Genomic DNA, 23,992 nt, shown 5'->3' with positions numbered 1-23,992 from the left:
CTCAAGTGGATTCTGAAGGTATGTCTTATTGTAGCAACCATTTTGCATGTTGTCACTATGGTTGTTTACAAAATGGCATACTAGGCATGCTACTAATACTAAACCACATAAAAGTATATAGTATTCAGTACATCAAAGACGCCCTGATGATGTTCTACTCAGGTCGAATTTCCTACTTTGTGCTGGACTGCAGCCTACAAACCAATGTCTTTTTCTTCATTTTCAAAATAAAAGCCAGGAAACTGTAGTAAGAAGGCAACAGTGGCGACATCAAAATGTCACAAAATTATTTCAGCTATTTATTTATTTTTGCTAACTTACTACTGTTAATGACAACTAAATGGCTTACTACTTTTTTCAGTTGTCGTGTTTATCAGTTGTTGATTCTTAACTGGCTGTGAGGCTTGTAGCAAGAAAAAGTATGTAAACCTTTTGGAATTTCATGGTTTTCTGCATAAATTTGTCATAAAATGTGATCTGATCTTCATCTAAGTCAAGGGTATTGACAAATATGATGTGCCTAAAATAAAAACACAAAATAACTTCTGATCCCTCAAATCAACTTCGAGAACTAACGGTTCACTTGCTGCCTAATATATCCCACCCTTTGCCAGGTGCCAGTGTAACAACTTAATCAGTATAATTCACCTGTTATGCCTGATCAGTGTACTCCATCATCTTATTCTTTATATACAGTATAATAAATTAATATCTTATGTAGTTTCATACATAGTAAATTATGGAGTGTGCGCATTGTTACAGCCCAGTCTAGGTTAGGCGGCACAGAGTAACCAGCTCGGGATTCAATGGAATTTGACCTATAAAAATGAGGAAGCCAGGAATAACAACACAACAAGGTTGTTAAAATAAAAATTGTGGTATATTGTAAAACACAGAATTACATACATACAACTCTACAAAGAATCGAACCAGGCATAACTTCAGGGTGGGCCAAAGCCAAAATAATAAACAAAGGGTTTCTATTGTTAGGTAGCTAGCTTACCTAAAAAGCAAATAACAAAGAAAAGACAAATACTTCCATAACTCCCTAAGCCAAAAACAGAGCCAAAAGGACCCTCTCCCAAAAGAAATGGCAGCCACACCCCTACCGCCAGTGAACCAAGCGAACGTGTATACACTGGTGAAGAGGATACACAACCAGATACAGGAACAACCAACATCACAATCAACCACCAGAACAGCAGTCAGAATATAGAGTTGTGAATATAGAATATAGAGTTTAGAACATAGAATATAGAATTGTGAATATAGAATACATCTTCTTCCTCTTCAAATATGGCCGCCGCTCAGTGATGTCATTCTGGGAGGCGGGAGCAAGGCAGGCTAGGACAGGCTGGAAACTCTGGGCGGGAGTCCGGTTTTGCACACAAAAAAACTTCCCATCCCAAACCTAGCGGGTTGTAACAACATATATTATTAAACTATATCATTATATTTCTATTGGCAATCAGAAACCATTATTTTACTATCTGTATTAACATCTTGTACCTAAGATGTTCTAAAAAAAAAAAAAAAAAAAAAACAAAGACTAATGCGTTTTTGACAACCTTACAATCTTATTTCTCCACTTATTATTCAGCAGGAAAAATAAAGCAGTCTCACGCAATTCTGATGTCACTAAGCGTACTACTAGGAGAAATAGTATGTATGTATTCATACATCCTACGCCCTGGAACGCACTCTGTGTAGTACAGTAGTACACGACTTCCCACCTACCGCACGCACAGGTCACTTCCGGTACTGAGTTCACAGGCTTGTACGGCGGGCTTTTCCTTCGATTATGAAAAATACATGTTAAGGCGCGTTATTATTTTTTCTTACAAAACGTAACCGTGTAATAATCGTAAATAAATCCCGAAACAGGCCGTGCTCTGTTCGCGGTGAGAGGAAAGCCTGCGCCTGGCCAGGCATAAAGCAAGCGCGGCATCATGAAGCTAACAGACAATGTGCTGCGGAGTTTCAGGGTCGCGAAGGTTTTCCGAGAGAATTCGGACAAAATCAACTGCTTTGACTTCAGTTCAAATGGCGAGACGGTGATTTCGAGCAGCGACGACGATTCTATTGTCTTATATGACTGCCAGGAGGGGAAGTAAGTCACCAGTGTTTTGTTATTAATTATAACCAGCTTTGAGGCCTGACAGTGTGAAAAGCCTCGGCATCGGGTAGTCCGAACTAATCGCCCCCGCTAGCTCATAGCTAACCGGTAGGCCAGGTGTAGGGGGGAGAGCAATAACAGTATGCTAGGTTAAATTTGATCCGATATCTGCAAATAAAAATAAAAAATTAGAAAGTCGTCGTTTTTTTTATATCGTGTTTTTTTGTTTTTTATAGCATTACCAGCTAAAATACTAATGACCTGAGCTAATCGTTAGCAATTAGCTGCTAGCTCATATGGGCGCCTTGTCTGGAATACCGGTCCTGTTTTACTGTAAAATCTGCGGGTCATATTGACTTCATTTCCGATGTTGAATGTGCGCTAGTTTTATTTACTTTTTTTTTTTTGCCTTGCAGTTATTTCTCTGTTAATTTAAATGCCACCTTTTTAAAAATGGGGTCATTTTTACAATTATAGATCTGTAATGTATAATGGCTCCTACGCCCATTAATATATTATACAGTATAAGATGATGGAGTACACCAATGAGCCATAACATTAAAACAACTGACAGGTAAAGTGAATAACATTGATTATCTCCTTACATTACAGTATATTAGGCAGCAAGTGAACAGCCAGTTCTCAAAGTTGATGTGTTTGAAGCAGGAAAAATGGGCAAGTGTAAAGATCTGAGCGACTTTGACAAGGGCTAAATTGTGGCGGCTAGACGACTGGGTCAGAGCATCTCTAAAACGGTAGGCTCATTGATGTGCATGGGGAGCGGAGGCTAGCCCGTCTGGTCCAGTCCCACAGAAGAGCTACTGTAGCACGGATTGCTGAAAAAGTTAATGCTGGTGACGATAGAAAGGTGTCAGAACACACAGTGCATCGTAAGTTGCTGCTTATGGGGCTGCGTAGCTGCAGACCGGTCAGAGTACCCATGCTGACTCCTGTCCACCGCTGAATGTCCCTACAGTGCACATGTGAGCATCAGAACTGGACCATGGAGCAGTGGAAAAAGGTGGGCTCATCTTGGTTTCTTTTAGATCATGTGGCCAGCCGGGTGTATGTGCCTCACCTGGGGAAGAGGTGGCACCAGGAAGCACTATGGGAGGAAGGCGAGACAAGAAGGAAAGAAGGTGGAGGAAGTGTAATGCTTTGGGCAGTATTCTGCTGGGAATCTTTGGGTCCTGGCATTCATTTATGTGGATGTTACTTTGACCCCATCACGTACCTAAAAATTATAGCAGACCAAGGACACCCCTTCATGGCATCGATATTCCCTAATGGCAGTGGCTTCTTTCAGCAGGGTAATGTGTCCTGCCACACTGCAAAAAATTTTCACGAATGGTTTGAGGAACATGACCGAGTTCAAGGTGTTGACTCGGCCTCCGAATTCCCCAGATCTTAATCCGATTGCGCATCTGTGGGACGTACTGGACAAACAAGTCCGATCCGTGGAGGCCCCACCTCGCAACTTGCAGGAGTTAAAGGATCTGCTGCTAATGTCTGGGTGCCAGATACCACAGCACACCTTCAGAGATCTTGTGGAGTCCATGCCTCGATGAGTCAGAGTTTTGGGGGCACAAGGGAGACCTACACAATATTATGCCGGTGGAGTCAATGTTATAGCTGATCGGTGTATGTTGATACTTATAGCAGAAAATTGGCTTTTCAGTGATACGACGTAGAGATTTTGCCAAGGCAGAACCTCGGCCGCCTTCAGTGTTTCAGTTTTAGATGACGCTGTGGTTGAGTGGACAGAAACTGTGAAATAACCATTACTTATGAGATTTGTCAATCATATTACTGCAGTTTAAGAGTCTACACGTTATACGTGTAGTTTATCTGAAAACATGCCAAATGATTATGACCAAAATCATCGTTCCTACCTGTAATGTCTTCACTTAAATTCAACAGAGATCAATTTACAAAAAGAGAAAAATGAATGATAGAAATACAGTACGTAAGCAAATTTTTAATGTGTAATTACCTACGGTCAAAATAATATCATGTAATAACATTATACATTGCTTTGACGTTTCTTATTTACCAATTTACGGGTGCTTATTAGTGAAGCAAAATCTAGTAGGATGTAAAGATTTTGCACTAATCATAAAATCATGATATTTACAATGTATTTTATCTGTGTAAAGGCCAATATGCAAGTCTATTCAATCAAACCTTTTTTTTTTTTTTTTTTTCTTTCCCCATCTTCTTTCGCTGTCACACAGACCCAAGCGAACTCTCTACAGTAAAAAGTATGGTGTGGACCTCATCAGATACACACACGCCGCCAATACAGTCGTGTACAGCTCCAACAAGATTGATGGTAAACTTATTTCGTTAAAGCCAGATCCATTCCAGTTGACTTTGTAGCGTACTTGATGCTGTGACATGATGATACGACTTGTAATAATGAGCAATGTGACAAAAATGTGATTATATTTAATGTTTCTATGCAGCACAATCTGTGTTGATATTTATTTTTAACTTGCATTAAAATTAGAAGACACAGTGCGTCTATGAACATGTATAGACTCACTGATTTCTTCTATTAAAAATTGAAAAATGTTTAACGTTCAATCAGGTAAGTGTTACTCTGAATAACAGCTGACGTTATTCTGTGTTGTAGGATTACTAACCATGATACTCAAAAGTTAAAATATGACATCTACCACCCCATGAGCATTAATGTCAAACTGCGATTGATAAGTCTCTTCACACTGCTCATTTTTCACTCGGGGATGCCTGGCTGTGCCCACTCTGGCTTGAGGTAGTTGTTTGTACAGTTTGAGGGTCCGTGATTCTGCCCTTTCAAGGAGCTAACTGTACAGACTACTGCCTTGCCCAGGGTGGTGCTCGCTCGTCTCGGACTCTTACCTGGACGTCTGCACCAGCTGAAATGCTTATAGCCGTTATTTCGGTTTGTTTTTAATTAAGTTCCACAGCCAGCAATATTGCTTGGTGTGACCTGATTTGCAAAACGTGCTTGGGTAAAGATTAATGCTGTCAACATGGGTAATGTTTAAAGCAGTATAAAAGTTTGTATATCTTTTATGAGCTTTCACAGGGTTGGCAGCTGTGTCGGGAGTTACACTTTCCAGTTCTGACTCTTCTCACGTTTGCTGTGTTTTTACAGATACTATACGGTACTTGTCTCTTCATGACAATAAGTACATTCGCTACTTTCCTGGCCACAATAAGAGGTAAGGACTCTTCGCATGTTGCTTATTCAGCGTGAACTATCTACATTTGGACCGACATCTTGGGTTTCTGATAGAGATGTCTATTAATATGATTAACTCATATTAACATTAACTACATATGAAATATACTACTTTACAAATATTTTTCTGTGTATTTTATATATATATATATATATATATATATATATATATATATATATATAATATACCTTTTTTCTAGTAATTTCATTTAAATCTGGCACTTTAATTCAGCGCGAGCAACTTGAGCAGCACCGGAGGCAGCGCAAGTACATGAGGGTTTGGGGGAATTGGACCGAAACGCTTCACTGCTGCTACTTCCGGTGTAAAATTTTAACAGTGTAGAGATTAGAGTTTACAAACTGCAGTTTTGTCATCATTCCACACAAGACATCATCTTTACAAAATCAGTGTGTTTTCCCACCTTCTTTTGATTGTCATAATATTATCGGCCCTGATCATCGGATGTTTTTAAACTGACAGCCGATAGCGGGAAAAATTGCCTTTATCGGCCGTTACCAATTATCGCCCGGTGCATCTCTAGTTTCTGAGTGATACTTGTTTTCATCTTTGCTGATTATATGTCCTTTGTCTTAAATTAAACCAGGGTTGTTGCTCTGTCCATGTCACCTGTTGATGACACATTCATTTCTGGCTCCTTGGATAAAACAATCCGGCTATGGGATCTTCGCTCTCCCAATTGTCAGGTAAGCCTTATGCTGGCTGTTTGCTTTTGCTGTCGTCGGATTTTCTGTTTAGGCTTTATGTCAGTCTTGAGCTTGATCTGAATCCTCTCTGTTGTCACAGGGTCTAATGCATCTGCAAGGGAAGCCAGTGTGTTCGTTTGATCCTGAGGGTCTTATATTTGCTGCAGGAGTCAATTCGGAGATGGTCAAACTCTACGATTTGCGCTCGTTTGACAAAGTAAGAGAGCCGAGCATAAAATCCACCTTCTGAAATTTTGACAAGCCATGTTTATAGTGCGTAACTTTTTTTTAGATAACTTATTTGCCAATGGAAAATGTAATTAGACACAAGGGTGGGCATGTTCAGTTATACATTCATCAGTGTGAAGAGTTCTTAAATATCCAGTCTGACATTTATTTAAATACAACCTCGGTGCTGGGGCCATCAGCTCAATGTTCTCATTTTTGGTTGTAGCTTTTAGGGATTTGTGTAACATATTTCTGTTTAGTTCTGCGCAGATCCATTGTGCTCTTACAGATCATTTCATAGGCTCACCGTCTTCTTTTAGGGTCCATTCGCTACATTTAAGCTGCAGTATGAGCGTTCATGTGAGTGGACCGGCCTCAAGTTCAGCAACGATGGCAAACTCATACTGATCTCCAGCAACGGTGGAACACTCAGGCTGCTCGATGCTTTCAAAGGGGCTGTGCTACATTCATTTTCGGTAAGATCGTAGTGGTGATATGTTTATGGATTCACTGAAGGCAGATGCTTCGAATGAGGAAAACAGGAAAAGCAAACAGTGGTTGCTCCACGGTTTGGAGAGGTTTTTAAAATTTATTGCTAATTAGCTAAGTTAAGTAAATGGTTCTGATCTTGGCATAAAAATAATTTAAGTAGCTTAATTGCACTTATTTATGAATCATAGATTCTGTTCATATATACAGTCATAAATACATTTTATAAACTGTAGACTGTGCTTAAGGTGCAGTTTTCAATTCATAACATTTTAAACAAAAAAAAAAAAACGACGTGTGGCTTGATTAATTACTTATTTAATTAATTAAGGTGTCAGCTAGCACTTCTACAAATATGGGACATTATCAAAAATACTTACAGGTAATTTGTGAGTCTGGAATTAATGTGGGAAAGGCAGGGGTGTGTACGTGCACGTGCTGTACTCTTGACTGGATCTCTCTTCCAAAAGTGTTAACTTTTTGTGTCTGTCATTGCATTCTATATAACATTTTACTTTTAATATATTTGTTGTTAGATGCATAAATACTTTTTTTATATTTTTATGAAAAGGTTTGGGTTTCTTTTACCTTTCAGGTTTTTCAGTCCTTTTAAGTATTTTAGTCAGACTGTGTTCTACTGTTCTGCTCTGCAGGGCTACAACAACAGTAAAGGTGTGGTTCTGGAAGCCTCTTTCACCCCAGACTCTCAGTTTGTCATGATTGGTAAGTCCAAAGCAATCTTTTATTGTTCGTAGTATTCAGGAAGACAAGGACATACTAGTGCTTAGTCATTTTGGAGAAATCCATTAAGGCTGTGGTTTAAATGGTTTGTTTTCTAGGTTCGGAGGATGGGAAAATCCATGTCTGGAATGCTGAGAGCGGAATGAAAGTAGCACTGTTGGATGGGAAACACACAGGGCCCGTCACCTGTCTACAGTTCAACCCAAAATTCATGACCTTTGCTAGCGCCTGTTCTAACATGGTGAGATGCTGATCTAGTGTATTAGATCACAACTTAAGGGTTGCCCTCAGTTTATACTTAATGATCACTTCATCGGGGGGGGGACAGGCAGGAATGAGGACCAGTGTTTACCCTAGAAAGATTTCATGAACATCAGATTTAGTGGTTTGCTTAATTTTTGATGTCTTAAGATTTTTTTTGTATTTGTTTATAATAATAATAATAATAATAATAAATGTTAAGTCAACAGTTTAATGACTGTGGAACTACACAGAACTTGTTTGTTCTATAAACAAATGTATAATCCACACCCAGTGAAACACTGAAAGAGAGATTATGTCTTGAGCCAAAAGATGAGTATTGTTTTATGGGTTAATCATAACCAGCATCTGTCAAATACCCATCATTCACTTTAAAATGATTTTATAATTAAATCATATAAAAGACATCATTCATCCTCCTTATTGTAATGTTGCATAGATAGTGAGTATCTTAGACTTAATTCACTATGAAATCTAAAATATTTCAGTCAGATTAAAAACCCGCATTTGTCTCATTTCAATATTTGTATTTTATTATAAGAACCGTACACTTGGTATATATTTTAAGTAGGTGTTAAACAATGTTTGACTTGCTTCTACTTCCTCCACCTCCACAGGCATTCTGGCTACCAACAATCGACGACTGATGAAACTGCACTAAACGAGAATTTGACGGGTTGTTGTGATCCAGCAGATGGCAACGTTTACATTGCCTCTGGATCACTGCAGCTCTTCATTGTGGACTGTAAATAGGCTGACCATGAGGCCATTTTTTATTTTTTCTCTTCCATTTCATTTTATACCTGTATCATTAAATCATATTCTTTTGTAAATTGGTGTTATCTGTGATGTGCATTCATTTATGATCTTGTTTGCCCTCAAAAAAGTTCTTTGGTTAAAGTTCAGCATTTTGATTTATGTCAGAAATGAGTGCCACCTGAATGTCGTTCATGCAGTCTGTAGAACTGTCTGTGGGACATGTGCTCAATAAATATTTATCTAGTTTAATGGTTAAAAAAAAAAAAAAAACAAGATCAGAATGTTGATTTTGGAAACTATGTTCTACACCAAAAACTGCAACAGCTAAAACCTAATTGAATAAATGAGTTCTAAGTATGTATAGTGTCACTTCTCTTTACCAAGTCATGATCAAGAGAAATTACTATTACTAGGTAGGAGTGTGATGGTCAGATGATTTGGATCAAGGCAAAAATTGTAAGTCAAATTTAATTGATTCTAAATTGATTATCAAAAAAGACAGATAACAGACAACTGGTATATGTATAAAATAAATAAATGTTCTCATGTAAATAGGGCAGCAAGGTGATTTGCCCATGACTCTGATACTTAAAATAGTCCTTTGACTTTGAATATGCAGACTTCCTGTTCTCTCAACGGTTAAACTAAACCACTATACCGGTTTTGCTGAAAGTAAGTTGTATTAAATTAAGAGTTATTTTGAAGTATCAGTACACCTGTGTAGAAAAACTTAAACGCAGCAGCTAATGTTTTCCTTATGCTTGTTTATTTTCCATTCATACATGGTCCTTATAGCTAGCTATTAACACACATAGTTATGATTTCTGGAGTTGAGGGAATTTGTTCAAAGTACACATTTTCAATAAATGGTGACCAGATGTTACAATCCCAAGATCCTTTTAATTCGAGATGTTTCACACTGACCCTGTGATCTGACCTCAGATTCCTTTTAAACGGGGAATGTGCGCAAAACCGAGATTTTTCTGTTTAATAAGTATCTTAAATGGAAGCACATTAAATGTTTGTATGATGTATTTTTAATATGCTTACCAATTCTGGTGTTAATTAGCTGGTTGCTGCTGTAATTTTGTTATTCCTGTAAGAAATTAGAGGTTGTGTTTTGCTCTAATAGCACAGGGGGACATTTCCTGTGCAGTTACAAAGGCATTTAATTGTAGAAAAAATGTAATTGGTGATAAACATGAGGGATAACAATCAGGTTTGCTCCTAAAAGCAAAAGAGCGAGTGTTTTATTTTCTCAGTAACCATTTATCAGTGATGTTCAATGTCTTATTAATGAGAAATCCAATGTAGAGGTAGTGAAGATGGCAAACACTAGGCTCCAGCATGCAATGTGGCTATATGATGCAGTTGCGCTGAGTTACTGAGTAACTCGGACTCGACTCCGTTAGTGATCTACGAGATAAGAAGCCCAATGACATTGACGGTGGTATCAGCATGAAAGTTAAATCTTTAGTGTGTACAGCTGTGAGAGAGCTGGAGATTAAAGGATTAAAGTCATCCTGCATCGCTCTCTTTAGGTTGAGATGATGTGAGGGTTAAATCCCACTGCTGCGACCATCAGCAGATAGCTGAATGACATCACGGGTATTAAACGGATAACCAAAGTGAAATTAGACCAGCATGTTGATGAAAGTAAAACAACTCAGAATTTCATTATCAAAATAAATCTTGAATACCGTTGATCATCACATGTTAATTATAAAGATTAATAAAGAGGAAGTTGTTTATGGTAGATTTTTCTTAAATAATTTCAATAAATCATTTTCAAAAAAATCCATTATGAATATGGAGCAATTTTAAAACTAAACTGTTGTACTCACAGATGGTCGATAAACTTATATCAGTCCATACAGTATTTCACAGGGTTTTTTTTTTGTGATTGTTGTGGCCAAGAGTGCTTGATTTTGTTGCTTTTTTTTTTCTTTTTCTTTTTTTTTTTTTTTTTTTAGATTTGCAATGAGTTTTTTGTGGAAAACTACTTTAATTGGCAACATTGCAATTGCACAACCTTGTTTTGCATGGTGTTTCACAGTGATCAAACAAGACCTTTTACAACCCCTGGCAACAATTATGGAATCACCACACTTAGAGGATGTTCACCTGGCTTTTTGACTTTGTAGCAAATAAACAAATCACAGATATGCCACTAAACTATTTTTGTTTAATAGCTGAACATTCTGGCTTTGTGAAACATCCCTCAAACAAGTTAAATGAAATCATTTTAATTAATGGTGTATTTTTTCCAAAAAAAAAAAAATACAAAAAAAAAATGATGGAATTTGAATTTCTAAAACAAATATCAACACAAGTCTAAAAATGCAAATTAGTCTGCTTACAGACCTTAAAAAAGTGCTTACAGACTTTAACCTTGGACTTTTTGAAGGAAACATGGCCTCAACAAGAGAGTTGTAAATTGAAACAATGGAAATGAATATAAACCTCCTTCAAGAAGGAAATCGAACAAAAAAAGATGCTGGTTGTTCCAGTCAGCTGTGTCTAAAACTTGGTGCAAGTATAAACAAAATGGGAAGGCGAACCCAAGACCAACGAAGACGTCAAACATCAGGATAGAAAACTCAGAGCAGTATGCCTTGAAAATAGAAGATGCACAACAAAACACACGAAAGACAAATGGACAGAAACAGGAGTAAATGTTTGTGACAGAACTGTAAGAAAAATCAGCTGAATGAAATGGGATTTACGTATAGAAAAGCCAAACGAAAACCAGCACTAACACCTTTACAGATGTAAATAAGGTTACAGTGGGCTAAAGAGAAGCAATCATGGAGTGTGTATGATTGGATGAAAGTGATATTCAGTGATGACTCACGAATCTGCATTGGCCAAGGACTAGTACTTTTGTCTGGTGCCGTTCAAATGAAACATATAAATATGACTGCCAGAAGAAAACAATCAAACTTCCCCACTCTTAATGATATGGGGTTGCATGTCAGGTAAAGGACCAGGGGAGACCTCAACAGTCAACGCACAGGTGTACACTGAAATTTGGGACACTTTTCTCATTCCATCGATAGAAAATAGGTTTGGTGGAGATGAAGTCATTTTTCAGGATGATAATGCATCTTGCCACAGAGCAAAGAGTGTTAAAGCTTTTCTTCAGGAAAGGCAGATCAGCTCAATGACATGGCCAGCAAACAGTCTTTTAAAATTGTTTTGTGTCATATCTGTGATTTGTTTATTTGCTACAAAGTAAAAAAAAAAAGCAGAGTAAGCATCCTCTAAGTGTGGTGATTCCATCATTTTTGCCAGGGGTTGTAGATGAAGTCATGTTAGACGCACGTGAGTTGAAGCTGGCTTTGGCTGAATGTGCGTTGGAATGATGTCACACAACGCGTCTTGGCCCAAATCTGCCGAAAATTAGTGGTAATTTTGAAAAATTGCAAGCTCCTCCGAATATTGTGGCGTTTACTTGATTTTGCATTAATTGCTGCGTTCAGAAAATCGCAGAATCCTGCAGGGACTGCTTTATGAGTATTTGAAATAGATGAGATATTCTAAAATCCCATTTAGTACCTTAGGCACATTTCAGCAGTGTTATCATATTTCCATTCAAGTGTAATGCTGAATGTTATATGGTTGAGTTTGTGAGATGGATCTTCAGTGGATCTCAGGTGAGCGCTCTCTTTGGCGCCTCCTCTCAGATTGCTCGCTGTGTAAAGTCTACTGGATCTGTTACCCAAGGCCAGACACACCGAGCCTGTGACTTCTAAATTTGGGGCCAACAGGATCAGGTTCCTTCTGCCCAGCACACACAATCCTGCCTTAGTTACAAGACCCCTCTCCTTCCGTCACACACATTGCTCTCTCCTACTGCAAACGTGGAACTCTCTTGCATCATACCGGTCTCTTAAGAGCAGTTTGAGAGAGTTTTGTTCTAGTTCTTGCATTTGCTTCCAGTGAAGATCATCCAGGTGGCCTTCACCTGACTCGACAGCTTTTTTTTTACCCTTACACACAGCTCGTTGGCGGGTAGAAGCGCTGACCCGCCATGTTTCTGGTTCTGTTGGTGACAGATGAGTTGAGGCAGCTCCTGGCCAGGGCAAGAAACGGGACTGGGCGTCTCATCCAGGTGCTGATCCGAGATGGTGAGTGAGCTGTGCGTTCTGATAGAATATTTACCATGAACTCTAGTATGATCTCTAAGTGTAATGTGGTTTAAGCTACCAGTCAATTTTACATCCACAACCTCTAACTAAGACTTCAGTTAGGTGGAAGTAAACCTTGGAGTAATTTTTTGTTGTAATTTAATTCTTTTCAAAATAATTTCACGTTATGTATATTTAAACTAAACCTTACTATTAGAAACTGAATCGTTAAATCGTTTAAAAATATTGACTTGAAACCGATGAGAGATGGTATAAAAGCACGTTTTCTACATGTTGTATAACTCAAATATGTGTGTCTGTACCAAATGTATTGTATAATCTTCTTTTAGCATATGTTCAGATCAGTGATATTTTACACATAAGTATAATATAGTTTCTGTCTCATGCCATTGTGTAACGTTTTTGAATGACAGCTTTTCAGTGAGCATGACTCGGCATATCCCACACATACACAAACACACACACACACGCCACTTAAATAAGTCTATAGCAGTTTTGATCACTATTTCATAATAAGGCCTGTATAAATATAACCTTGCTTAACAAAACAACTCTACTAGGTCGAAGTGAAAAACTTCCACCACCTGATGTAATATAACGTCACATTTGCGAGAGATGTGGAAAAAATAGAGATCTTGTCTGTAGGCGTGCTCATTAGTTATTATATAATCAATTCATTAGTAACATCGTAGTAGTTTTAATTAACAGAGCATTTGTGTAGTATTTGCTTACTCACTGAATTTTGTTTTCTTCACTGTCATGACTGAATGTTTTTCATTCGTTGTTTACTTGTTTGGATTTGGTTTAGAGCAAAGTGATGTAATATGGGGCAAGGGACAAACAAATATCGGTGTAGTTTGATTGTGAAAGGTCAGGTCAGGTCAGGTGACACAACAGTTGACACTGAACTGTTGACGTCCAAAACTGATTTATTCCAGAATAAAGTGTGTAGGGCAAGACAGATTTACTGTGTCCTCTATGGATCTGTGTATGTATGTGTGTGTGCGTGCCAATTACAAGGAAAAATCCTAAATTATCATCAAATTACGTAGCCTGCTTTCTGAGAGAGTTACATTAGACTGAGGTCATCCTATTGAGTCACTTGTGGTAACTGTGTATGTTGTACACTGATCATGTAGATAATTTTAAGGGAGTTTAATATTGTTTTGTGTGTGTGTGTGTGTGTGTGTGTGCGTGCGCACGCAGGTGAAGTGCCAATCAAGTAGAATATAAGAGGATAAAGTGTCTTTCTGACTGAATGCCATGTGTCAGACTTTTCGATCGAGTGTCATTCTGTGTATCTCATACGTTGTGTAGTATCAGTGTGGTGTCCTGCATGTCTACTGGACTGATTATATATCATAGGCCACTATCATATTGCATGGACACTATGATAGTCAGACAATTTATTCAGAATGATCAGATAACTAGGCACAGAAATGCAGGAGGTCATGTGCTTGTTTTATTGTCCTGCCTTCAAACAAGTACGATTTCTAACACACTATCTCTACCATGTCCATTTGACACACCATGTGACTGTGTGTGATACTTGGTGTCAGATGTATGTGTTTGTATTTTTGCTTCTTTTTTTTCATGGGTGTGTGTTGTCTGGGACTTGTTTATCTGTCACTTGTTCAGTGTGTCATTTAGCAGGCTGGCAGATAGTTTCAGGGTGATTCAGTAGGAGATTTAGGCGAAAACAGTCACAACACTTACGATTCGCTGAGCTCTTGAGTCATATGTGTAACTGGTGTCTGATTGGCTATAATGTGAGAAACAGAGTACACTGATGTTTGGTGTCCATACTATAGGGCTTTGCTAACTTGTGACATAGAGCAGAAAGAATGCCAGGCTCTTTCAGCATCTTGTGTTTGTGTGTATTTATGACATAGCAGGCTTATTCTAAATGATTAATGTGTGTGTGTGTGTGTGTGTGTGTGTGTGTGGATGGCTTTATAAATATGTGGGTGCCTGCACATGTTCATGGGTAAGTGAATGGCTGATGGAAAGTATGCATCTGTACCGATAATTGGAATGTGTGAGGCTTAGAATAGAAATTGCTGTAAGAGACATTCAGGAAATCCCCCATCAAGGTCATACTGCTGTCTGTGTGTGTGTGTGACATGAACACTTATTGATAGGCTATAACAGCTCTCTGACAGTGTCCTTAATCTCTGGTTATTTTAGTGCAACTACAAATTCTCCCAATCAGTCTACACCATTTTCAGATGTTTTGAATTATGAGGTCTTTGCACAGGGGGTGGAACATACATGTGTATATACTTAATTATTGTTTTGGTGTGTTTATAATTTACTTGACTATTGCTGAAATTGAATATTTTGTACACTTACTTAATTACGTTTACAAGAAAAACATATTTTTTACTTCGACCTTCAAAGTACTCATTGCAAATCTTGAAGGTCTCTTTTTCTCTTATCCAACCAATGACTGTGCACCATACATCATTAGAATGGACTCAGTTTAGGATCCATTCATTTCAGTTTAGCATCTATAATCAGGTTCGACCATATGAATGCCATCTATTGTGTATGAGCAGGTCACTGGCCAGGACCTTGTCATACACCACGTAGTTAGCGCAACAATCCGAGTGCATTTAAATATGCCCAAGCCACCTAATTGCAGTGTGGAACATCCTGGCCCTACATCAGGAAGATGTTTGGAGTAAGCAAAGACTCATATGAAACAAGGCTTTTTCTTTGCCTCCCTAAAAGGCATGAACTAATTTGAAAAATCATGCTGAAGTAAGTTTCACTAATTTGCTAACATTAACATTTAGCTAAGTTAGTCTGTTTTCTTTGCTAATGTCAGTTAGTATAACTGGCTAGGCAGCGAGTCACATATTTGCAATATTTCATTAGCTAGAATTTGACTTAATATTGCAAACTTACAGAGATGGAATGATGCTTTCAGGCAAAACAGTATAGTTGCTTTAAACAAAAAATGATCTAAACACTTTTAGATTGTAAATTGTAAACACTATTCTCCTACTTTATGGGACCAAAACTAAGGTTTGGCCCCACTAACACAAACATAAATAATATTGAATTTAAGCAATAAAGAGACAAATTGAGATATTATGGAATCACTTTACACTATATTTAAATGCTACTTTGGCTGTAATGTAGTTGTTTTTTCTCTGTGTTCCTATAATGTGGTAGTATGTACTGTATGGTGCTGTAATAAATATACTGTATATGGTTTTTATTGCACTAGGTGTGTGATATGAGCTTTTATGTTTCTGTTTCAGAGCAGTTGGTTCTGGGTGCATACCGTGAGCCCTCTCAGTCCTGGGAGAAAGATTATGACCACTTCCTGCTTCCTCTACTCGATCCCCAGGAGCCTTGCTACATCCTGTATCGCCTTGACTCCCACAATGCCCAGGGATATGAGTGGATCTTTCTTTATTGGTCACCTGACCAGTCTCCAGTGTGTAATATACATTTATTTCCAAAACTATATATATATATATATATATATATATATATATATATATATATATATATATATCACACCACTGTTCAGTGAAGTCAGTTTTGATCTCATTATTGAACACTGTTTTTGTCATTTTGTGTGAACCTCACTTCAGACCAGACAGAAGATGCTGTATGCTGCCACTCGTGCAACAGTGAAGAAAGAATTTGGTGGAGGGCATGTAAAAGATGAGCTCTTTGGCAATGTGGTGGTATGTTCTCTTCATTATTTCATTACCCCTATAGAGCACACAGAGTACAGAGCCACTGAGGTGACAAGGTGGTTATGATTAATAAGGTGTGGCCACAAATTAATACGCTGAGGCCACAAGTTATGCTTCTCCAGATCTACATTTTATGGCCAAAAATGCTATACAGTATGTGGACACATGACCATCATACCCACATGTACTTGTTAAACATCCCATTCCAGATTTAGTCCACTCTTCTGGAAAGGCTTTCCACTAGATTTTGGAGCGATGCTGTGGGAATTTCTGCCCATTCAGCCACAAGAGCATTAGTGAGGTCAGGTACTTATGTTAGGTGAGGAGGTCTGGGGTGCAGACAGCATCTCAGTTCATCCCAAGGGTGTTCAGTGGGGTTGAGGTCAAAGCTCTGTGTGGGTCACTCGAGTTCTTCCACACCAACCTTGGCAAACCATGTCATTATGGAGCTTGCTTTCTGCACAGGGGCATTGTCATGATGAAACATGTTTGGGCCTCTTAGTTCCTGTGAAAGGAAATCTTAATGCTACAGCATATAAAGACATCCTAGGTAATTGTGTCCTTTGTGGTAACTTTTTGCTGAAGGCCCACATATGGTTGATATGGCTGTGATGTTCAGGTATCCACAAATCTTTGGCCATATAGTGTATTTTCTGTCACAAAGCACGTAACTTATGGCAATTAATGTGTTTTAAAATTAGTGACACACAGAAATCAATTGAATTAAGAGAGAAAGGTCTGAGACTTATTTTAACTAGTGAAAATGCTTCAATTTAGCATTTTTTTGCATTCTTTTCTATTTTACCAGCAATAACCTGAGTGAAAAGTAGAATCTTAGAAATATGTACATGAATTTCAAAATTTCTTAGTGTTTGGTACATACCCTTTTTCTTTAATGACAGCACGTACTCGAGACTCCACAAGTTTGTTTAAAACCTGATGATCCATGATAGATCAAATCCATCGGAGTCTTGTTTGAACATGTGCTTCAGTGGAAGAGATAAGACAAGGAAAATCTGACCTTTTGTGCAAAGTAGTTAAGATGGTCAATGTCACAAATTTGCTTACATTTAAACTTTCTGGTTTAAATGAAAACAAACAAATCACAGATTTTCAATGTAGCCTCAGACGTTTGGATGCCACTGTATGTACAATATGCACCATCGCCCTCATATTGATTGATAATGTTGTGGAAATGCCTTGAACTTAAAAATCAGAATAAAAAAAAAAACATAAGATGTATCTGTATTGTTGCACAGCTGCTGAATAGTTTACAAAATCCAGCCTCAGCCCTGCAAAGCTGGAGTAGGCACTTGTTATTTGGTCCATCAGTAACAGAGCTGAATAAGGCTTTGACATGAGCGTGGTTTATGTTTCCATCACCATTAGGAGGATGTTTGTCTTCAGGGTTACCTTCGTCATGTATCATCAATCTCCAGCCCTGCTCCTCTCACACACGCTGAGCAGGAGCTGCAGAGAATCAAAACCACAGAGGTGAGAAGTCTTGAGTGTTAAATTAATTCAGACATTATTGCATTTCTTTAGACTTTATTACAGTGGACTAATAAGAAAATTGTAATTGTAATGTTTTTAATTTGATTATTCCAGTGCAGAGTTAAGCAGGTGAGTAGCTGTAAACTCCTGAACAGTCTTTAGTGGTGTGTGTTCAGTTCATTCTATGCTTTCTAGTGTGGAGAAAAAGGCAGTGTATGCATGGCATATACACCTGTTAAATGTGTTTTAATTAAAGACTTTATTTGAAGGACAAGCCATCAACGTATTATGTTTGATGTGTGATATGCCAAAAATGATATTATCACAGTGAGAAAAAAAAAAAAAATTGCACATTCCAAATGATTAGTGGAGGATGTATTCAAAATGAAGTAAATGCATTTATATTTTAATTGCTTGAAAAAAGAAACCAAACCATGGTTTAATCAAGTCCAGTGATGCAGCTGAATTTAGACTAGTGAAATGTTTGCATGGGTTTGTTGATGCTGCCATGCTTGCTTTCCTAATATTCTGCTACATCAGGCTGGTATCCTTGTTCTGTCCTGCAAATAAAGTGCACTTTGAGTGTAAATACTGTGCAAAAAGTCATGCATACATTCATAAACACAGGAATGTTCTCTACTTAAAGCACAGCATTCTTTCAGTTGGCATGCAGTCATTAGAGATCAGTGCGGATGAACGATTCTCACATATTACCTCCACGCTGTGCTTGGGTGTGTGTGTTCCTCTGCAGGTTATTACAGAGATGAGTGTGGAAACTAAGCCCCAGACGTTACAGGGCCTGGCCTTTCCGCTACAGGCAGAGGCTAAACACGCTTTACAGCACCTCGCTAAGAAACACATTAACTACATCCAACTGGTGAGACTGCAACACACAGGCACAATGACACACTTTCTGCATAACTATGTTCACACACACTAGTCCAGAGGTTTCCAAACCCTGGGACAAATGGCTCCAAATGGACATTATGAATTTACTTACCAGTCTACTAGATAGGGTGCGCTTGAGTTCAGGAGGTCTGTTTGAATCAATTCTGCTTCCACATCCAGCTTTGAACAATACTTTTTACGATATTTGGCAGACACCCTTATCCAGAGTGACTTACATTTATCTCATTCATACATCTGAGCAGTTGAGGGTTAAGGGCCTTGCTATAGGGTTAAGGGCCTTGCCACTGCCAAATACATAAAGAAATAAAATATGACCCTGGGGTGATGTGATACAGGGTGTAGTTACGGTGGATTCATTTAATATAACAGCACAGCCCAACGTGCATCATTCTTCTTAAACCATAACGCCGTGTTGTGTGTTATTCCTTTCTTTATGCAAGCAAGAGCACTGAATTCAGCGTCACACAGATAGGAACTTGCAAAGGGAACCATCATTTTCAGTGCACGCAATGAGACATGCGGGCTTCTCTGTTTGGCTGTGTCTCAGAACCGTTTCGGTTTCTCCTCATTCTTTACAGTTGTGTTTGTATATTCATATTCAATAAGTGTTTCGGGATATATGCGACTCCTAATCTACGTTCACAGAGCAGGCAAAAGTGGCCTGAATCCTTCAAATGTGACAGATTTGTTAGTTGTATGGCTGTGTGAACAGCAAAAAACACGTTGAATCTGACATTTTCAATTCTGAGTTGGGCCACATTCACTGAAATCTGATGTATATCCGATACCTGGCAACGCCACTTCTGTCTGAACAGGCACATTAAAATTCAGGAGAATTCCACATCAATTTAACTGAAAATTCATCTTAATTCCGCACTACCGGGAAGAAATGATGGAGGGTAACAATAGGGAAAGAGGATTTCAGTGGTGGGATAGTGAGGTAACTGACCTCATCAACATTTGGCGTGATGTTGCTGTGCAAGCGAAATTAAAAGGCATATATCGCAACTGCTCCATGTTTGAAGAGACCACAAAAGAAATGGCCAAACACGGCCATAAGAAAACCTTGCTGCAGTGCCAAAGGAAAGTTAAAAGTTTAAAAGCAAAGTTAAAGAAACGAAGAACAAAAGAAGTGGCTGTGGATGAATAATGTGCCTTTTAACAGTGAGCTTAATGCATCACATTGACACATTGTTCCTTGGTGCATGTGGGTCAGTTTAGGAGCATGATCTGTGCATATTGATGTCAGCCACATTGAAAACGTGAAAAATCGGATTTGGCCAGTAAAATGGATTTGGGCCACTTTTGCCAACTGTGTGAAGGTAGCCCTAGTAACATTTCAAAATAGTAGCACATAAAGTCCATCTTCACAGTTCATCCATACAGAGATTTTATCACTGCAAGTCTCCAGTTGCTGTACTATGAAGTCGCCAGTAGGCGTTCCTACTACTGGTTGTCATAGTAACATTTATCAGTGGGTGGAGCAACTAGCACTCCACTTTTGACAACAGTCCAGTTATCTTGCTGCTAAAATGAAACATTCTGGAGGGAGGGCGTTTGTATATAAAATTCACCAGTGTATATATGCATCATTTCCTACGAGATGAATGAGAAGCAGTGTGTGCTCTTTGCCATTGAAACCATCTATCTGCGGTCAAAGCACAAGTCCAAGCCTGTCTGGGTCCACGAAACAATTTGGACTCGGAGGCAGCATGGCGGATCACGGATCACGTGCGCTCTGCTGTCTTCACTCGCATTAGTAGATTCTGCACCAAATCGCTCCAAATTTACAGAAAGTTAAACTTTTTTCAACTTTGTCTAGTCGCCCACATCTAGCCGCCAGTGGTCGCTGTCGCTCATGTTACTGGAAGTCGTCAGCTCTCATTGAAAATGAATGGTCTCCAGTCGCTGCAGGTCGCTGTATTTGTGAACGTACCTTTGGAGTGAGATTCCTAATTCATTTGGAAAATAAATGAAGAAAACAAAAGAGGAGGTTGCGAGTTTCTCTAACAAACCTATTTGTAACCCAAGCAACCCCATTTGGGGATCTTGACCCCTAGTTTGGGAACCAAATTGAAAAAAGCACTGATCTGTGGAATTCAGTGGAGTCGAGTGTCTTCTTATAAGCTCAGTGCTTATGCATCACCCTATCCCACTGAACTACAATTACTTAATCAGACTGTGGGGTCTTTTAATACATGACAGAAACATAATAACAACTGTGAAGTGTTTTATAAGTAAGCTTTGTGTTCAAATGGGGTCAAGATCTTTCTAATATTGACTGTGGACTAGCTAAATAAATTGTAAAGTTGTGAGTGTATCTCACCACCTTCCCATGATGAAGGCACAAATCCCTTCTATTTGAATGCATCGATAATTTAGATTCTTATTAAAATGCAGATCGTGTAAATACAATGAGTTGCTAGAATAGTTATTATGGCAATGAAGATGGCTCGTTTATCTTCCGTGGTAAAGCGTGGACTGGTTCTAGATTAGACATTGACACTGACACCAGCATCAACACTGGTTAAACTCCTGTAAAATATCACCACCGCTGCTGTCACACATTTTCATTTCATGTAATGGTGTTTTGTGTACGTACATGTGTATGTATATGTGTGCTATGTCAGAGGCTGGATACTGAGAAAGAGACCATTGAGCTGGTACACACTCGGCCCACTGAGACACATGATCTTCGCAGCAGGATCCCAACAGACACTCCACGCTATCACTTCTTCCTCTATAAGCACTTGCATGAGGGAGTCTACCTAGAATCTGTTGGTCAGTATCAGTGTGCTCTATTTACCTACCTCATACACTTTCCCTCAAATATCTACGTGATGCTAGAAAGCAGCACAACTGCTACAGTAGATAAGTTAAAAACAAAACTACAACTGCCATTTTTTAATTCATAAAAAATGGGAGTGCACTCATGTCAAAACAATTAGATGTTTTCCCATTTTTGTGAATTTTGCTACATGATGTGAATGCAATATTGCGCTTCATCCTCCCAGCTAAAGACTCAGCTAGTGGGTGGGAATTAGCTACAGCTTAATTTTGAGTAAACTGAGTAAGAATGACTTAATGAATGAATTCCTTCACGATGATTATTTCTCCTTTATTTCATGCCTCTCTATTGGACATACGTCAGTGTTCATCTACTCGATGCCGGGCTACCGCTGTAGCGTTAAGGAGAGGATGCTGTATTCCAGCTGTAAGAGTCGGCTCCTGGAGGGGGTGGAGCGGGACTACCATATAGAGGTGGTCAAAAAGGTACAGTGACCATGTATGATGTGATGTGATACTTTGTTGATTCAAATGTTGTGGAGATATTTCCAGGTAACTAAAAGGAAAAGTGTGTCAGAGTCGTCCTGTTTTTATATCATGGGAAGAGCAAAGAGAGCAAAATACAATATGAAGTATTGATTATAGTTTAATAAAAAAAACTTCTTAACAAATGTGTTAAAAAAAATCGCAGCTATTTTACTAACTAGAAATATATATATATATTCCTTTGTGAGTACTTTGTCAGTGCTAGAATATTGAATATTTATCCATATAAATAATTTTCTAGATTAATGAATAATGAACAGGTACACTTCAATTTTTAACCAATAATAGAAAACACCCAAAAATGTACTAACGTGTGTGTGTGTGTGTGTGTGTGTGTGTCTAGTTGGAGATAGAAAGCGGGGATGAGTTGACGGAGCAGTACTTGTATGAAGAAATCCACCCTAAGCAGCATGCTCACAAGGAGGCGTTCGCCAAACCTCGTGGTCCTGCAGGGAAAAGAGGAAATAAACGGTTGATTAAAGGAGTGGGAGAGAAGGTTGTGAACAGCTAGACAGGAAAGCACATGGGAAGCAGGTCCCTGCTCTTCCCTCCAGGGATCTGAAGATTTTGCAGTGTTAAGGCATGACAGGATGAAAGAGGTTGAAATGTGGTCTCCAGTTGTTTTTATTCTAATTGATTGTGATGCTTTGTTTTGTTTTGTTTTTTTAAAATTTTATTAGCTTGGGTTTCATAAGTCGTGTTTCTTTTAATCATTCGTGTTTCTTTTAAAAAAAAAATGTGTACACACTCATCAAGAAAAGAAAGGGATCTCAGGAATTCATTCAGTATCTGTAAATTGTCTGTTCATGCTTTTTATTCATTCAGAAATTGAAACTTGACAATCATGTTTCATGCACAAATTCAATTAGAGTCAGTAATCAAAGTGGATTAGTTTCTTTGATTTTATTTCACAGCACTACCAAACACTACCGTAACCAAACATGGCAGATCTAGACGCAGTAGAATGTGAATTTTGTATAAGAAACACTTTATAGATCACTGATGTTTCAGCTGTGATTTTAGATCTGTGTTTTATTATTGATTGGATTGGCGCTATAGTTTACCATATTAGTATTGAGAACCTAACTGTGTATGCATATTCATTTACTTCAGTGACACTAATGTCGATCTTTCTCGCTGTTTTGTGTCATATCAAGTTGTGCAAATACTGTAGCTGTTCTTAATGAAAATAAGAACTCTTTAATACTTCTTCTTTAATTCTTAAATTCTTTCATAATTGAATAATTAAATTTTATTTTTTATGAATGTTGAATATAGTCATTTCCAAAAATGAAGAGTAGCAGGGTGGGGGGGGGGGGGCATTGGGGGGCGTTGGGGGTGTATGCTGAGCAGTGAATTCATTTAATAGAGCTTATATTGTAATACTAGGAGAGGATGTGAAGAGGATGTGTAAGCTTGAGAATGAACAGCTGTAAGATACTTACTTGACTCACAGTCTAGGAATATTTTCAAAGCAATTGCAAAAATCATTGCAAACATTGCAAAACAATGATTCATTACCTATCATTGGAGTACGTCGTTTTCAAACCCTGGTCCTATATACAGGCGATTGGTTTAAGACTACAAGGGAAGCCCAGCTTCACCAAACACTTCATTACAATGTAGCAATAAAATGTTTACTAAAGTGTACAATAAAGTGTTTACTAAATTTCACTAAAGAGTGATGAATAATATAGACACAATGATACACATTTCATTGCTGCATTTTTGGATTAACAGGGGAGAAACTGTATCACAAGAATATCATTGACACACATTGATGTTGCAACACAAAACTTAGGTCATGTCAGCTAATACACCTATTTCACATTTCTGAGACAGTTAATACACATTTTCACAT

General features: G+C 38.3%; 2 protein-coding genes across 3 annotated transcripts; both read left to right on the top strand.

Moving 5' to 3' along the window:
- The first annotated feature begins 1,730 nt into the window (after positions 1-1,730).
- On the top strand, positions 1,731-8,885 carry wdr82 (WD repeat domain 82). Its single transcript, XM_053636439.1, has 9 exons — positions 1,731-2,110; positions 4,351-4,448; positions 5,259-5,325; positions 5,951-6,050; positions 6,151-6,267; positions 6,599-6,754; positions 7,421-7,490; positions 7,607-7,749; positions 8,387-8,885. Exons 1-9 carry the CDS (start codon positions 1,950-1,952, stop codon positions 8,414-8,416), a joined length of 942 nt encoding a protein of 313 aa, XP_053492414.1. The 5' UTR covers positions 1,731-1,949; the 3' UTR covers positions 8,417-8,885.
- A 3,276-nt stretch (positions 8,886-12,161) lies between these two features.
- On the top strand, positions 12,162-23,359 carry LOC128614815 (twinfilin-2). Of its 2 annotated transcripts, XM_053636437.1 has the most exons (9): positions 12,162-12,658; positions 15,949-16,127; positions 16,288-16,383; positions 17,785-17,889; positions 18,004-18,018; positions 18,641-18,766; positions 21,429-21,579; positions 21,950-22,071; positions 22,475-23,359. In XM_053636437.1, the coding sequence occupies exons 1-9, from the start codon at positions 12,562-12,564 to the stop codon at positions 22,640-22,642; spliced, it is 1,059 nt and encodes a 352-aa protein (XP_053492412.1). In that variant the 5' UTR covers positions 12,162-12,561; the 3' UTR covers positions 22,643-23,359. The 2 variants fall into 2 exon arrangements, with proteins under 2 accessions (XP_053492412.1, XP_053492413.1); XM_053636438.1 differs by lacking the exon at positions 18,004-18,018.
- Positions 23,360-23,992: the final 633 nt, after the last annotated feature.

The sequence above is a fragment of the Ictalurus furcatus genome, chromosome 11 (genome assembly GCF_023375685.1).
Source record: "Ictalurus furcatus strain D&B chromosome 11, Billie_1.0, whole genome shotgun sequence".
Taxonomy (NCBI): Eukaryota; Metazoa; Chordata; class Actinopteri; order Siluriformes; family Ictaluridae; genus Ictalurus; species Ictalurus furcatus.
This window is presented reverse-complemented; position numbering and strand designations above follow the sequence as displayed.

Excerpts from the sequence above, each read along its gene's own strand:
- wdr82 (XM_053636439.1), top strand. The coding sequence starts at position 1,950 with ATGAAGCTAACAGACAATGTGCTGCGGAGTTTCAGGGTCGCGAAGGTT. Across the intron at positions 2,111-4,350 it reads TATGACTGCCAGGAGGGGAA|ACCCAAGCGAACTCTCTACA; the intron begins GTAAGTCACCAG and ends GCTGTCACACAG. Across the intron at positions 7,750-8,386 it reads CTAGCGCCTGTTCTAACATG|GCATTCTGGCTACCAACAAT; the intron begins GTGAGATGCTGA and ends CCACCTCCACAG.
- LOC128614815 (XM_053636437.1), top strand. The coding sequence starts at position 12,562 with ATGTTTCTGGTTCTGTTGGTGACAGATGAGTTGAGGCAGCTCCTGGCC. Across the intron at positions 21,580-21,949 it reads AGTCTACCTAGAATCTGTTG|TGTTCATCTACTCGATGCCG; the intron begins GTCAGTATCAGT and ends GACATACGTCAG. Across the intron at positions 22,072-22,474 it reads ATATAGAGGTGGTCAAAAAG|TTGGAGATAGAAAGCGGGGA; the intron begins GTACAGTGACCA and ends GTGTGTGTCTAG.